The sequence below is a fragment of the Chrysochloris asiatica genome, unplaced genomic scaffold (genome assembly GCF_000296735.1).
Source record: "Chrysochloris asiatica unplaced genomic scaffold, ChrAsi1.0 scaffold00008, whole genome shotgun sequence".
NCBI lineage: Eukaryota > Metazoa > Chordata > Mammalia > Afrosoricida > Chrysochloridae > Chrysochloris > Chrysochloris asiatica.
Genome location: NW_006408526.1, coordinates 25347234 through 25360664, shown reverse-complemented (window position 1 = coordinate 25360664; position 13431 = coordinate 25347234). Strand labels below are relative to the sequence as shown.

At 40.3% G+C, this 13431-nt stretch overlaps 2 protein-coding genes across 3 annotated transcripts; one reads left to right on the top strand and one right to left on the bottom strand.

Annotated features, from left to right (window-relative positions):
- Positions 1–2542: 2542 nt before the first annotated feature.
- RBM7 (RNA binding motif protein 7) lies at positions 2543–9859 on the bottom strand. Of its 2 annotated transcripts, none has more exons than XM_006833838.1 (5): positions 9764–9859; positions 8660–8822; positions 7704–7797; positions 4091–4184; positions 2543–2902 (listed from the first exon to the last, which is right to left on the bottom strand). In XM_006833838.1, the coding sequence occupies exons 1-5, from the start codon at positions 9857–9859 to the stop codon at positions 2543–2545; spliced, it is 807 nt and encodes a 268-aa protein (XP_006833901.1). The 2 variants fall into 2 exon arrangements, with proteins under 2 accessions (XP_006833901.1, XP_006833900.1); XM_006833837.1 differs by having other exon boundaries at positions 4091–4172.
- Positions 9860–10182: 323 nt separating this feature from the next.
- Positions 10183–10578, top strand: LOC102822110 (chromosome unknown open reading frame, human C11orf71). Its single transcript, XM_006833977.1, has one exon. It carries the CDS (start codon positions 10183–10185, stop codon positions 10576–10578), a length of 396 nt encoding a protein of 131 aa, XP_006834040.1.
- The last annotated feature ends 2853 nt before the right edge of the window (positions 10579–13431 follow it).

Below are 13431 nucleotides of genomic sequence, written 5' to 3'. Positions count from 1 at the left end.
GTTGCCTGTCAGCCTCTCAGGACCCGTTTCTCAGTGTAAGTCCATGCCATGAATGCACTCTGCCAGGCTCTGGTCTGTCTCCATGCTGGGGGCAAATGTCCAAATGTGCAGGCCACATCTGGCTGTCTTCCTTCCTTCACAGCCCCTGCTCAGGCTCTCCTCCCAATAAAATTGATCAAGAGGCAGAGAATTCACTGACAGACTCATAGATGAGTCTTTTTGGAAACAACAGCCTATTTCTTCATGAAACCAGTAAGTGGAGAGGAGGTATCCCCAGTTGTTTTCTTCAGTAGTCTGGCATGAATTCACCTCTGACTTGAAAGATTTTGGTTCAGAAGCAGAATGAAAACTAGTCATTTAACCACTTCCGCAAAATTCAGTGGACCTGGGGGCAGGGAAGACTATATCATTCTGATAATTTTTCTTGATATTTTGCATAATTGTGTTTTCTAGACAGTTCACTGATTATTCACATTAAAGTTTTGACTTCTTTTTGTGAAAGTTTATACCGATAGACCAAAACAACACGTATGAAAGATAAAATCTCCATTACTCTTATCCTATTCCACATTTGGTTACTTTTGTGAGAAGATTCCTTGTGACAGCGTAACACATTCTATTAACCATCAATATTCCCCATCACTGTTTTATGGGCAAAATGTTATTTCTGGTAAATACTTACCAAATCCATGTTGTTGTTATGTGCCGTGGAGTTAGGTTCTGACTCATAGAGACCCTGTACAGGGTTTCCGAGGCTGTAAATCTTTACGGGCGCAGAAAGCCTCATCTTTCTCCCACGGAACAGCTGGTAGTTTCTAACTGCTGACCTTGCGGTTTGCAGCCTGATTCCAAATCCATGTATACATGTAAATTTTCTATTTTAGATTTTCATTACCCTTCACAAAGAACATTCATCCCACCATTTTGAAAGAATTTAAATTAACAAACATCAGTAATTATTGGCCAAAAAAGTTTTTGGATGGACATTTATGTTAAGTGCTGTTGAGTCACCTCTGACTTAGAGGGTTTCTGAGGAGTGACTGGTGAGTTTGAACGGCTGACTTTGCAGTTCAGTGCTTATCCTACTGCACCACATAATCAGTTTACTGACAAAAAAAAAGGGTTTTGGATGAATTAGCATTTATGTAGAATGTGTTAAAAAACAAAGCTACCCAAGTATTTTGATGATTGGGGTTGGACAGAGGGAGGACAAATGCCCCTTGGTCTTTATCATTATTGTTTGCTGTTAAGTGCCGCTGACTTGGTTCTGACTCACAGCGACCGTGCCTAGGGTTTCCGAGGAGCAACTGGTGGGCTTGAACTGCCTATGCCTGTCTTGCTGTTCAAATAGACCTTGTGATACAGTGCATTATGCTACAGCACCACACCTCGACTCCAGATGATAAAAAGCTGTGAAATGAGGATGTGGTGATTTATTAGCAAAAGAAACCAAGGAAAGAGTTTCATCATTGAGAAAGAAAATTATGTAACTTTCCCCATCTTTCTGGCTGTACTCTCACATGAATTATTTCAAAACATCCTTGTTTAACACTTGCTGGAAATTGTGGATATACTTAAAAAAAAATAAATGCCTTTTGTGAATCAAATTGTTTTTTTAAAAAGAATGTTCTGAATCATGGTCATTTTTATAATCTTCCTGTCCCCTTCATTCGCACCACTATTATACTACCATTCTTTGATGGCAATTAACAAAGATCAATATGTGCAATACTGGATTTAATGTTTATATTTGAATTTTTCTAGAATGTTAATTTAATAAATATTTGTATGCTTGCCATGTGGGAAAAAAACAGGAGAGGGGAATTCAAATGAGTAGTTTTTCTGATGTAAAAATATACATTTAAAGATATTTAACACTTCCTGAGTGACTTAGTCATACATCAAATGATTTAATAAACAAATCCTAACACTTTTGTGTGAACAATGCTATGTATAAACTGACACTTGTATCTTCATTAGGGTAAAACATACAATATAACATGTTACAAAATTTTCATATTTTAAATTGTCTAAGAGGTCAGCAATACCACTGATCCCCAAACTTCACCAGTAAACTTTTTCAAGTATAATGCTAATAAAATAATCACTGAGAAGTTACGTTTTCTGATTTATTAACAAAATACTGGTAGCCATTTCAGACTATCAAGTTCTGATTCACTAACAAGAAATTTCTTGTAATACAAAAAGATTACAAATAATTAAAATAATTGATTTATAATACAATCAAACTTTATAGTTCACCTTTTCCAAAACTAAGACAATTAGGAATGGTGGCACCTTCTACATAAAACCCTTTCCTCTTCATAAAGCCCTGAGGTGAAAGGTTACTAATGTAATAAAACTGGAACCACAATTCTTCTCATTTCTGTATTAAGCTGTTGGTTTAAAAACATTTTCTTAAAAGAGATGCAGTAACTTATAAAGCTGCTCTGCTTTTCAACAAAATTTTTCCAGGCTAATTTAGCCAAAAGGCCTAAAATGACCCTTGGAAAAAAAACAAACGATGTCCCTTTAATACTTGTTAGTGCCGAGCTGAGCGCCACTTTCCATCTCTACTATTGTCTCTTCTGTTATCGTAGTCGTGGCTCCAGCCATCGTGGGCTCGGTCTTCATAGAAGAAATCTTCTCTGCTTCCCCGGTAGTGGTCAGAGCTATGGTCCGTGTAGCACTGCTCCCGGCTATAGTGTCTCTCTGCTACATAGGGATGAGAATTCTGCCGGCCTTTCCGCTGTGATGGCGGCGCATCTGAGCGCCACTGGGAGCTGGAAGACTGGTTAAAGGAATGACTATGGGGTGGAACTGTTGGGGAAAACCCTGGTTGATCCAGCTGTGGAGAACCAAATTTCCCACCATATGACATGTGTCTTAAAACGTTGTTCATCTGAGGGAAGAAGAAAATAAGGAAAATTTAACCACAAATATTTCTGAGTGTCAAAATCAGCATGTATTCGGTCATATATAAATAATTAAAAACACAATCCCTCATGTCTTGATGGATCCTATGTTAAATATAACTAAAAGCAGTTTAGTACAATACCCTATTTCAATGTATAGTGAGTTACACGGCATCAGTTCATAAATATACTGGTTGCCCTTAAGAATACAACTCAGAAGTCATATAAGCTGACTATAATACAAATCATTGAGTGATGAATATATAAAGAACCAGGAACTCAGTATCCTTATGAAAGTTTTCGTTAACAGGTAGAGTATTTTAAGGGAAAATTCTTGAAGGTGGAAACATACCAAGGAAAGAAATTACACAAACAAGAGTAACAGATAACCACAGGACAGAAACATAGAAAGGCAAGTAATTCTGGCTGATATAGGCTCTAGGTCTTATAATGTGTAATGAATATAAAGCTAGAAGCGTTCGCTTCGCTAGTCAGACTACTGAGTATAATGCAAACAATGGGAAGTGACTGTTGGTGGTCCAACTCCAGCAGCGTCTCTGGGAGAAAGATGTGGCAGTCTGTGTCAGTAAACATTTGCAGCCTTGCAAATTGTAGAGGGTGGAGCTACTCTGTCCCATCTATGTGGCTGCTGTGAGTCAGAATCAACTCGAAGGCAGTGGGTTGGTTTGGTGTAACACCTAGAAATCCCTTTAGAAAAAAAACAAAGACTTGAAAACTGATGGGAGACAAAGAAGAAACAAGGAAAGATACCAAAGATGTTAAGCATCATCTCAAAGTAATACTGTTACAGAGAAATGGAAAATTAAGAAGGAACTGGTCTAGAAGACTTGAGTGTCACAGTACTAAAGAGAATTCCTAATGAGAAGTCACTCAGCACAGTTGCAAGATCATCAGAAATATGTTTCCAGTTATTCACACACAAATTAACAATGGTTGAAAAGAGAAATGCAAATGTAAAATGTTCTACATGTATTTATCTCAAATCGTTTAAGCTATATATTTCAGCTACATGAAAAATTTTAAAAAGCAATCTTAAAAAATTAAAAGGAATAAAACCCCCAACTTAATTTAAAAGTTAAAAACGACAGTTATTCGATAGAATATGAGCACTGTTAGTATCATTCTTAGCAACTCAAGCTGAAAAATAAGCCTACCACTGCTTGTCTCTGAAAATTTTCTGGAGAAGAGAAAGATCTCTGAATTGTCTGTGTTGATGAAGTCATGTTCTCCATAGTCCTTTCGTACCGGCTGAAAATGAAAACAACATGTAATCATTCATCTAACAAATATTTACTGAATAGCAATCAGAAGCAAGGCACAGTTCCCAGAGCTGGGAATGAACAAGACAGACAAGGTACCTACTTGTCATGGAGCTGGGTTGAGGATACAGACAAGTTATACTCACAAGTTGTAAGTGCTGCGATATAGGATCTGTATAATCTGATACAAGGCAACTGGAGGTAAGGGAAGGAGGGGCTTTCTTTTTTAGTTTAGTTGGTCAGGGAAAGACATTCTAAGCATGAAATGAGGATTGATAGGATTACCTAGAGGTAGGATAGTACCACCTTAGGGTTAGTGTTAGGATCAACAAGCTACATACAGCCTGTAAACCAGCCTGCTGCTTTTATAAAACTTTATTTTTATAAAGTTTTATCAGAAAGCACTTGGATCTTTTGTTACATATTATCTAAGGCTACTTTTGTTGGAGCCAACTGAGTTGAATAGCCCTAAAAGGAACTGCATGGCCTGAAGAGACAGATATATTTACTATTAAGTCCTTTATGGAAAAAAAATGTCAACCTATGGATTGTGCAAAGAAGCTCTGATAGCATAGTGGTTACGAATCCGGCTGTGAATCGCAAGGTCAGCGGTTCGAAACTACCAGCTGTTCTGCGGGAAAAAGATGAGGCTTTCTGCTCCCATAAAGATTTACAGCCTCGGAAACCCTGTACAGGGTCGCCGTGAGTCGGAACCAACTCCACGGCACATAACAACAACATGGGTTGTGCAAAGGCCTAGATTGAGAGTTATAACTAACAGGATTTGAACGATCAAATACAGGGAATGAAAAAAATAAGAAATAAAGGATAAAATCTAGACTTCTGCCTTGAGTAACTAGAAGATCATGATTCCATTTTACTGAGACAGGAAAGAGGTACATGTTTTGGAACTTAAGGAACTAAGAGGTCTATAATACACATAGGATACTGATTTAAAAGGACTTACACCTTATTCCTCATTTCAAGAGGTATCTTGCTCTACAGAAAAATTCATTTATAAAGTATTTTAATAAATTCATTTAAAAACAAATTTTTGCAACAACTGACGTATAGTTTATTTTCTAAGAATATAAAAAAGATACTCATGGCACTGTGGGTTAATGCGCCAGACTGCAAAGCGTTTGAACTGCAAGGTCAGTGTGATTCAAGCTCACCAGTCACTCCTCAGAAACCCTATACAGGGTCGCTATGGGTCGGAACCAACTCAATGGCACTTTACAACAACTACAATCCTCTCATGAGAACTAAAGCATCTTTTTTTCTGAGAAATGATGGAGTATGGCACCACAAGATAAGCACTCAACTTCAAAGTTGGTTTGATCTGCGAGGTTAGCGGTTCAAACTCATCAGCTACTCCTTGGAAACCCTACATATGGTCGCTATGAGTCAGAACTGATTTAATAGCACTTAACGACGTCAAAAAAAATCCCTGTGTTTATCCTTGGTTCCATGTGGCACTGTTGGATCTCCACTGTACTGTGAACCAAAAACAAAAAAGTCAATGGTTCAAACCCACCAGCTACTCCTCAGAAATGCTATACTTGGGTCACTATGAATCAGTACCTACTCAACAGCACTTAGCAAGTCAAAAGTGGTTTGAAATGTTCTGAATTCTCACTTTACTAAAACATCACTAATTCTAGCTGGCAAGAAAGGATAGTAGGAAGGTGCTTTTATTGCACTATTATTTGCTTACAATATCATTTCTCTCTGGCTTTTGGTTAATCCCAATGACCAATCTCATCCATATTACAATTAAGAGATTCTTAATTGGTCTTTGTATTTTCAATTTCCCCTGCAATCTATTATTTCACTGCAACCAAAAAACTACTCCTTCAGAGAACTTATTACATAAACAGGTGCTGTGGATAAGCACTGGACTGATTACCCAAGGTCAGCAGTTCAAACCCATCAGCCACTCTCGGAAGCACTATACAGGGCACTATGAGTCGGATGTAGTAGCATACAAGAATATACAAGGTTTCAAAAAGTACAATGAAAATTCCATTATCTTTTCATCCCATTTTCCAAGAACTTTAAAAAAGCCGTCTCATATTAAAATGACTGGGCTCAATCACACTGCCTGGGTTAAGTCCAGGTCCACTGCTGATTAGCTGCTCTTCACATAGAAGATAGAAGATAATAATCCTTACTCATTAGACTGTGAGGAATAAATATTATGTGCAAGGGACTTAGTAAATTGTTCCTGGTGAAGTATCTGCCCCCTAAAGCATATAATATTACTTAAGCAAAAAAAAGTACCTTTCCCAACTATGTAGCTGGAAGAATTTTACAGATGATTTAACTTAACTTCTTTTCTTTACATATGAAAGAACAGGATCAGAGAATCAAGACCAGCCCAAAGTTAACAGTTAATCATATAGACGACCTAGAATCCAATTCTATATTCTTAGTCCAGTCACCTACCTACTTAAGTAATTTCAAACAACAAATAACCACCAATTGTTGTTGTGGCTCTTGTTAAGTGCAGTCAAGTCAGTTCCTGTACAGGGTTTCCAGGGATCAGCTGGTGAGTTTAAACCATTGTCCTTGCAATTGAATGCTTATCCTATGGTGCCATACCAGAACTCCAATTAGTTTTAAAAGATGAAGCAAAATAGAAAATACACTGCAAACCAGAAGGTTCAAGGTTCCAATATATTAGCCACTCCACGGGAGAAAGATAAGGCTTTCTGCTCCCATGAACATTTAAAGCCTTAGAAACCAACTCAACGGCACTAACTGCTAACCATAAGGTTGGCAGGTCAAGCCCGCAAGTGGCTCCTTGGAAACCCTATACAGGGTAGCTATAAGTAGGCGCTTTCTAAATGGGTATTCAACACCACAGCCCTGATGGTGCAATAGGCTAAGTACTGGACTGCCAACCACAAAGTCAGCCATTCAAACCTATCATCAGCTGCTGCTCTGCAGGAGAAAGCAGCAGCTTTCTGCTCCTGTAAAGATTTCTAGCCCTGGAAAACCGATGTTGTTGTGAAATGCTGTGGAGTCAGTTCCAACTCATAGCAAGCCTGCATAGGGTTTCCCAAGCTGTTGTGGTCCTGTGAGTCAATGCGCCAGACTGTAGAAAGCCTATCTTTCTCCCACAGAACAGCTCGTAGTTTCAAACGGCTGACCTTGAGATTAGCAGCCCAACTCATAACTAACCAGAGCTTCTTTGAATATAGAAGTAAAGGAGCATAAAGGAGGTAACTATAAGAAGCTCTGGTAGCGTAGTGGTTACGAATCGGGCTGTGAACCTTAAGGTCAGCGGTTCGAAACTACCAGCCACTCCACGGGAGAAAGATGAGGCTTTCTACTCCCGTAAAGATTTACACCCTTGGAAACCCTGTACAGGGTCGCTATGGGTCGGACCCGACTCGATGGCATTTAACAACAACAACAACAACAACATTCACTCACTGGGCATTATGACACCAATACGTAAAACAATCCCAGACATAAGATTTTAACAGGTGAGAACTATTACCTGCTAGGAGATGTGGGACTAGGAGTCGGGCTTGAATTCCCAGTGTGATGCTGAGAATATGACACGGGGACATCCTGAGAGGCATGGCTACTTCCTAAAATGAATAATGCGAAAGAAGCTAGATAAAAAATTTAATTTGACATTCTCTCCCATATTGCATCCTAAATATTTCCAAAAACTTAAATAATACATAAGATGAAATAGAAAGTTCACATTGTAGTTGGCTACTTTGCAGTTTCATCAGTGAGAATTATAAATGTGTTCATACCAGTTACCCAAAGGAAGCTATTAAAACAAAATCTATACAATTTATAAACATGCAACCTGACTGTAATTGATTGATTGTTGTTATGTGCTGTGGAGTCAGTTCCAACTCAGCAACCCACAGGGTTTCCGAGGCTGTTTAAATCTTTACGGGAGCAGAAAGCCTCATCTTTCTCCAGCGGAACAGCTGATAGTTTTGAACTGCTGACTCTGAGATTCGTTTGTTGTTGATGTTAGGTGCCACTGAGTTGGTACCGACCCACAGCGACCGTATGCACAGCAGAACAAAGCACTGCCCTATCCTGGGCCAACCTCACTACTGTTGCCCACGCTCGAGTCCATCGATGCTGCAACTAATTCGTAAGACTGGATAAATGGCAAGATTTATCCTCACGTTTTCAAGAATCAAAATTTGTAAAAGTAAACTACAAAACAGCCAAGAAAAGTACTTTCAGAAAGTAACTCTGCTCCTTTCAAAAAGTGAATTTTTAAGTAATAAATTTATGCTCTTTTCACTAACCAAAGCTGAAATGTAAAAGGGATTTTAAAATGAAATTTTTATGATCCACATGAGTTACCATCAGACAAAAGTTTAAGAGAATACCATCACCCCAAAAGGTTTTAATACAGAACAATGAAATTCAAAACAATCAATCAAAACCCCCTCAAAACAACACCATTGAATAGTTTACCTGATCTAAATTGAATTTTGATGGGCCTTCCAAAAAGTTTGATTCCATTAAGCAGATTCATTGCATAGGGAACAGAAACTTCATGTTTGAAATTCACAAACGCAAATTGCTTTGGTTTACCGTCCTTATCTTTTGGGATTTTAACTTTTACTACTGGCCCAGCCTACAAGCAAACAAACAAGAGTTCAAATGTAAGTAAGGCAATATCAGAAAAAAAATCCAAATTTTGCAAATTAAAGCGTTAACAAAGTTTTAATGTAACAGAAATGCAATCAGGAATTTAAAAATAAGAGAGAGAAAGAGAGCAAGCTGGATCCAGACGGATTTCCATCTTGTTTAGAGCAAAATCCCCCAGCTATGGTTGAAGAGTGGATTAACATAAAAAACTGAATGGATTTTCTATTTTAAGCACTGTATGGCTTTTAAACAAGCTGACAATCATCCACCCATATGAAAATTTTACATGTTTCAAGAGCAAAAGGAAGTGATTTTCTTAGGCTACAATTCGTGTTTGTATCGACTTAATCCAATATTAACAGTTACTGGTTGAGGAAGGAGTGCAATACTTACGAATTTTTAACACTTGGGACTTCAAGATTTTAATAAAGGAACACTTAAGTAGCTTTTGTTAAGTGCCATCGTGTCGGTTCCGACTCATAGCAACCCGTATAGTTTCCGAGAAGGGGCTGGTGAATTTGAAACACCGATTGCCTATTTAAAGTACTTTAACAACGCTACAAAATTTAACACAGAAATTCAAGATTAACCTATCAATGAGTCTGGGGAAGTTCATCCAAAGACAAATGACCTTAAGGGGTAGATGAGGAAAATAGCAATAGGAAAAGCAGTGTTACGCAAAGAACTCACATGTTTGCCTCTTAAGACACGGGAATCTTCACCTGGGTAATGCTTTATAGAGTATTTCTCCCTAACCGTTCATCCTCGCTTGACGCGAGCTCACTTTCAAAGCGCGACCTCACCCCCAAAAGGGCCACCCGTCTAGGGCTCCGACCCACCGCCAAGCTCGCCGCAGCGACGGCCGTTGGGCCGGGCCCTTAGCGAGTCAGAAAAGGAACGGAAAATGGGCTGATTCCAGCCGCTTACCTGGTGGAAAAGCTCGAAAAGGAGCTCCTCTGTCACTTTAGTTTCAAGATTGCCCACGAAGAGAGTGCGATCCGCTTCCGCCGCAGCTGCCCCCATCTCAGCGACGTCCCTCCTACTGAAGCCGAAGGGTCGATGCTGATTTAGCCCACTGCGCAGTCTCAAAAACCCCACGTAAGGCGTGACGCTACGTAAACGACAATCACGCTTGGTCTCGGCGCCTACCGACGTACGGTAACGGATTACGCATGCTCGTGAGAAGAGCGCTCATTGGAGGAAGCGTCTCAATTGGTCGCAGCTGTAGCTATGGCTCCTGGAGCCGTTTGTCTGCTGGCGGGATCGGTTTGGACTGATCTGTAACGCTTGTAAGGACTTACTTTGTTCGAGGGACGTAAGGCAAATACTGCGGGCAGTGTTTGAAGATGACCTTGAACTATGTGTCCCTATCTGCCGGCGACCAAGGGTACAGGATGGCCTACCGCTCTACCCAGGGCGACTTCAGCCCGCCGGCCTTTGCGTTGGCGATGGTGTCTGGAGACAACTTGTTCTTGACCAGGACTGGGGCTACTTACCCCGGGCCCGTTCCTCGACAGACCGTGAGGCCCAGCGTTCGTATCGAGAGCCGCCGAGTAGCTGCTGGAGGTCGAAGTCCTACCCGCCTTATAAAGGGAAGGGAACTGGATGGCCGGGGCCGAAGCCGTCAAGCCAGATTCTCACCCTACCCTGCGCCTGGGGTTAAACTCGATCTCTTAAGAAGCGTGCTGCAACAGCGTCTGGTGGCGTTTGGAGGTGTCATCGCTGCCCGAATCCCAGCTTAGAACCAATGCCTCCCTCGGCACTCCGTGATTAGCTTGTCAATAAGGCCTTTCCAAAAATCTTTCTTGGAGCAATTGCAGTCTTATTTTTAGAGGGATGTGTTTTTATTTTAATGTAAAAAGAAACCTGTAAGGGTTCTACTGAGAGCCTATTCAAAGAAAACTTTTACTAAGTCCGATGGGTTTCTTAGGCAAGAATGATTACATCAGGAGGAGGTGATTGGTAAGTGCCATCGAGTCCATTTCAACCCATAATGACCCTGTATAGGGTTTCCGATGAGCGGCTGGTGAGCTTGAACAGCCAAACTTGCTGTTCAAACCGACATGCAGTCCTGCAGCATTAACCCAGAGCGCCACACCAGGACTCCAAGGAATAAACTTGTTAACTGCCATCAAGTCGGTTCCTACCGATAGCAACCAAGCAGTGGTTGGTGAGCTTGAACTGCTGAACTTGAAGTTCAAATGGCTTTGCATTATGACGCATTAACCCACAGCGTGGTGGTTATGTACCATGAAGTCACTAGATGAAGCTAATACATGTGATCAGCACACTGGTCTGTTCAAGTTTCCATGATAATAATATGGACTGCTTATAATGCCTTTCCATAATACTGTACATTCCCCGTCCTTTAGCAGGCTGATATTTTTGTGTTCTTAACTACCTAAGGAGTAGTGTAGTGGTTATGGATCGGACTGCGAACCGTGAGGTCAGGAGTTCGAAACTACCAGCTGTTCCGCGGGAGATAGATGAGGCTTTCTGCTCTTGTGAAAGATATACAGCCTCGGAAATCCTGTCGCTATGAGTCGGAACTGACTCCAGGGCACATCACCATGAGTCAGAACCAACCGACTCTAAGGCACTTAATAACAGCCATCTGAATGCATATGTTTCCCAAAGATAAAAAGATGGAGTTAGGGAAAATCGTGTAAGGACTCTTTATGTAAGCAGGTTGTTAGTGCAATCAAGTTGGTTCCAAGTCAGTGAATCTGTTTAGGGTTTCCAAGGAGCGTCTGGTGAGTTTCCTTTTGGTTCACAGCCCAGTGTTGATCCTACAGTACCACACCAGTTTTTTGTTTTTTTTTTTCCAGTGGACCCTGCCTGTCTGGTTGTTGTTAAGTACCATCAAGTCAATGACCCATAGCAACCCTGTACAGGGTTTCCGAGGAGCAGCTGGTGAGCTTGAACTGTCTGTCTGTCTGGGTAGTCTTTCTTATAAGATAATTATGTTCAGATAAAGTAAAATTACTGTATCACACAACAATATTGAATTGTTTCAGTCACATCTTAGGGAAAATGGTGATAAACCAGAGAACTTCATAAGAGTGAATATAGTGAGACATCTGGAAACCAGCTCATAGGAACAATGATTGCAAGAATAATGATGTTAGGTGCCCTTGAGTTAGTTCTGACACCTAACAACCCTATGCACAACAGAACCAAACACTTCTCAATTGTATAAGCCCACTGTTGCTGCCACTGCATCTATCCATCTCATTGAGGGTCCTCCAGGGATTGGTCCTTCCTTAAAACATGTCCAAAAACGAAAGACGAAGCCATGCCATCCTGGATCTACTTCTTCCAACAGATTTGTTTGTTGTTCTGGCAATGTAGGGTACTTCCAGTATTCTCCAACACCATAATTCAAAAAAATAGATTCTTCTACGGTCTTCCTTATTCATTATCCAGGTTTCACCTACATATAAAGTAATTGAGAATACCAAGGTTTAGGTTAAGCCATGGTATAACCTTAGCCCTCAAACTAACATCTTTGCTCTTGAACACTTTAAAGAGGTCTTTTGCAGCAGATTAGCCTAATTGTCCTTTGATTTCTTGACTGTTCCTACCATGAGTGTTAATTGTGAATCCCAGCAAAATGAAGTCTTTGACAATGTCTTTTCTCCATTTATCTTAATGTTATTTTTTTGGTCCAATGTGAAGATTTTTGTTTTCTTTACATTGTTGAGCAATCAATATTGAAGACCGTAGTCATTGATCTTAATAAGTCTTTCAAGTCCTCTTTGCTTCCAGCAAGCAAGGTTGTGCCATCTATATATCTCAGGTTGTTCATAAATCTTCCTCCAATCCTGATGCCATGCTCTTCATATAATCCAGCTTCTTGGATAATTTGCTCAGCAGAAAGCCCTGGTAGGGTATGCCCTTTGGTGGTTTGAATGGTTATATATTCCTGAGTGCTTCGGTGTACATCAAAAAACAAAAGGAATGGAAGCAAATGCTGTTGGATGATAATGCATGGAGTGAATTGTAGTCATTACAGTGAAATGAAATACGTGACTGTAAAGCTGATGTTCTCCCATGTAAACTATCAAGCAATTCACTATAAAAACCCACATAATAATAGTCATAAAACTAAAATAAATATGGAAACTAAAAAAAGCCCTAGTAGCATGTAGCGGTTGTACATTGGATTGCTAATCATAAGGTCAGCAGTTCGAATCCACTAGCTAGCTGCTCCTTGGGAAAAAGAGGAGGTTTTCTGCTCCTGTAAAGATTTACAACCCCCAAAACCCTATACAGGGTTGCTCTGTGTTGGAACTGACTCGATGACACCGTCACCACTACCACCATACAGAATGGCTACCTTTTGATAACTATGGTTTAATCCCCTGCTAGAAGCTTTTATCTCCTTCATACAAATTAAGACCATGCACATTGCATAGCAATTAAGTCTCTTAACCTGGCAGAGTCAGAAATGGTGCCCAGCTCAAAGTGTACAATCATACCACTTTGAATGTATGTCCCTCTCCACAGTTCTGACAACAATCCAGTCTGCCACATCAGGATCCAGAAAGAGCTCACTGTGTCTCTTCCAAGTCTTCCATCCTAGGACTTCAACC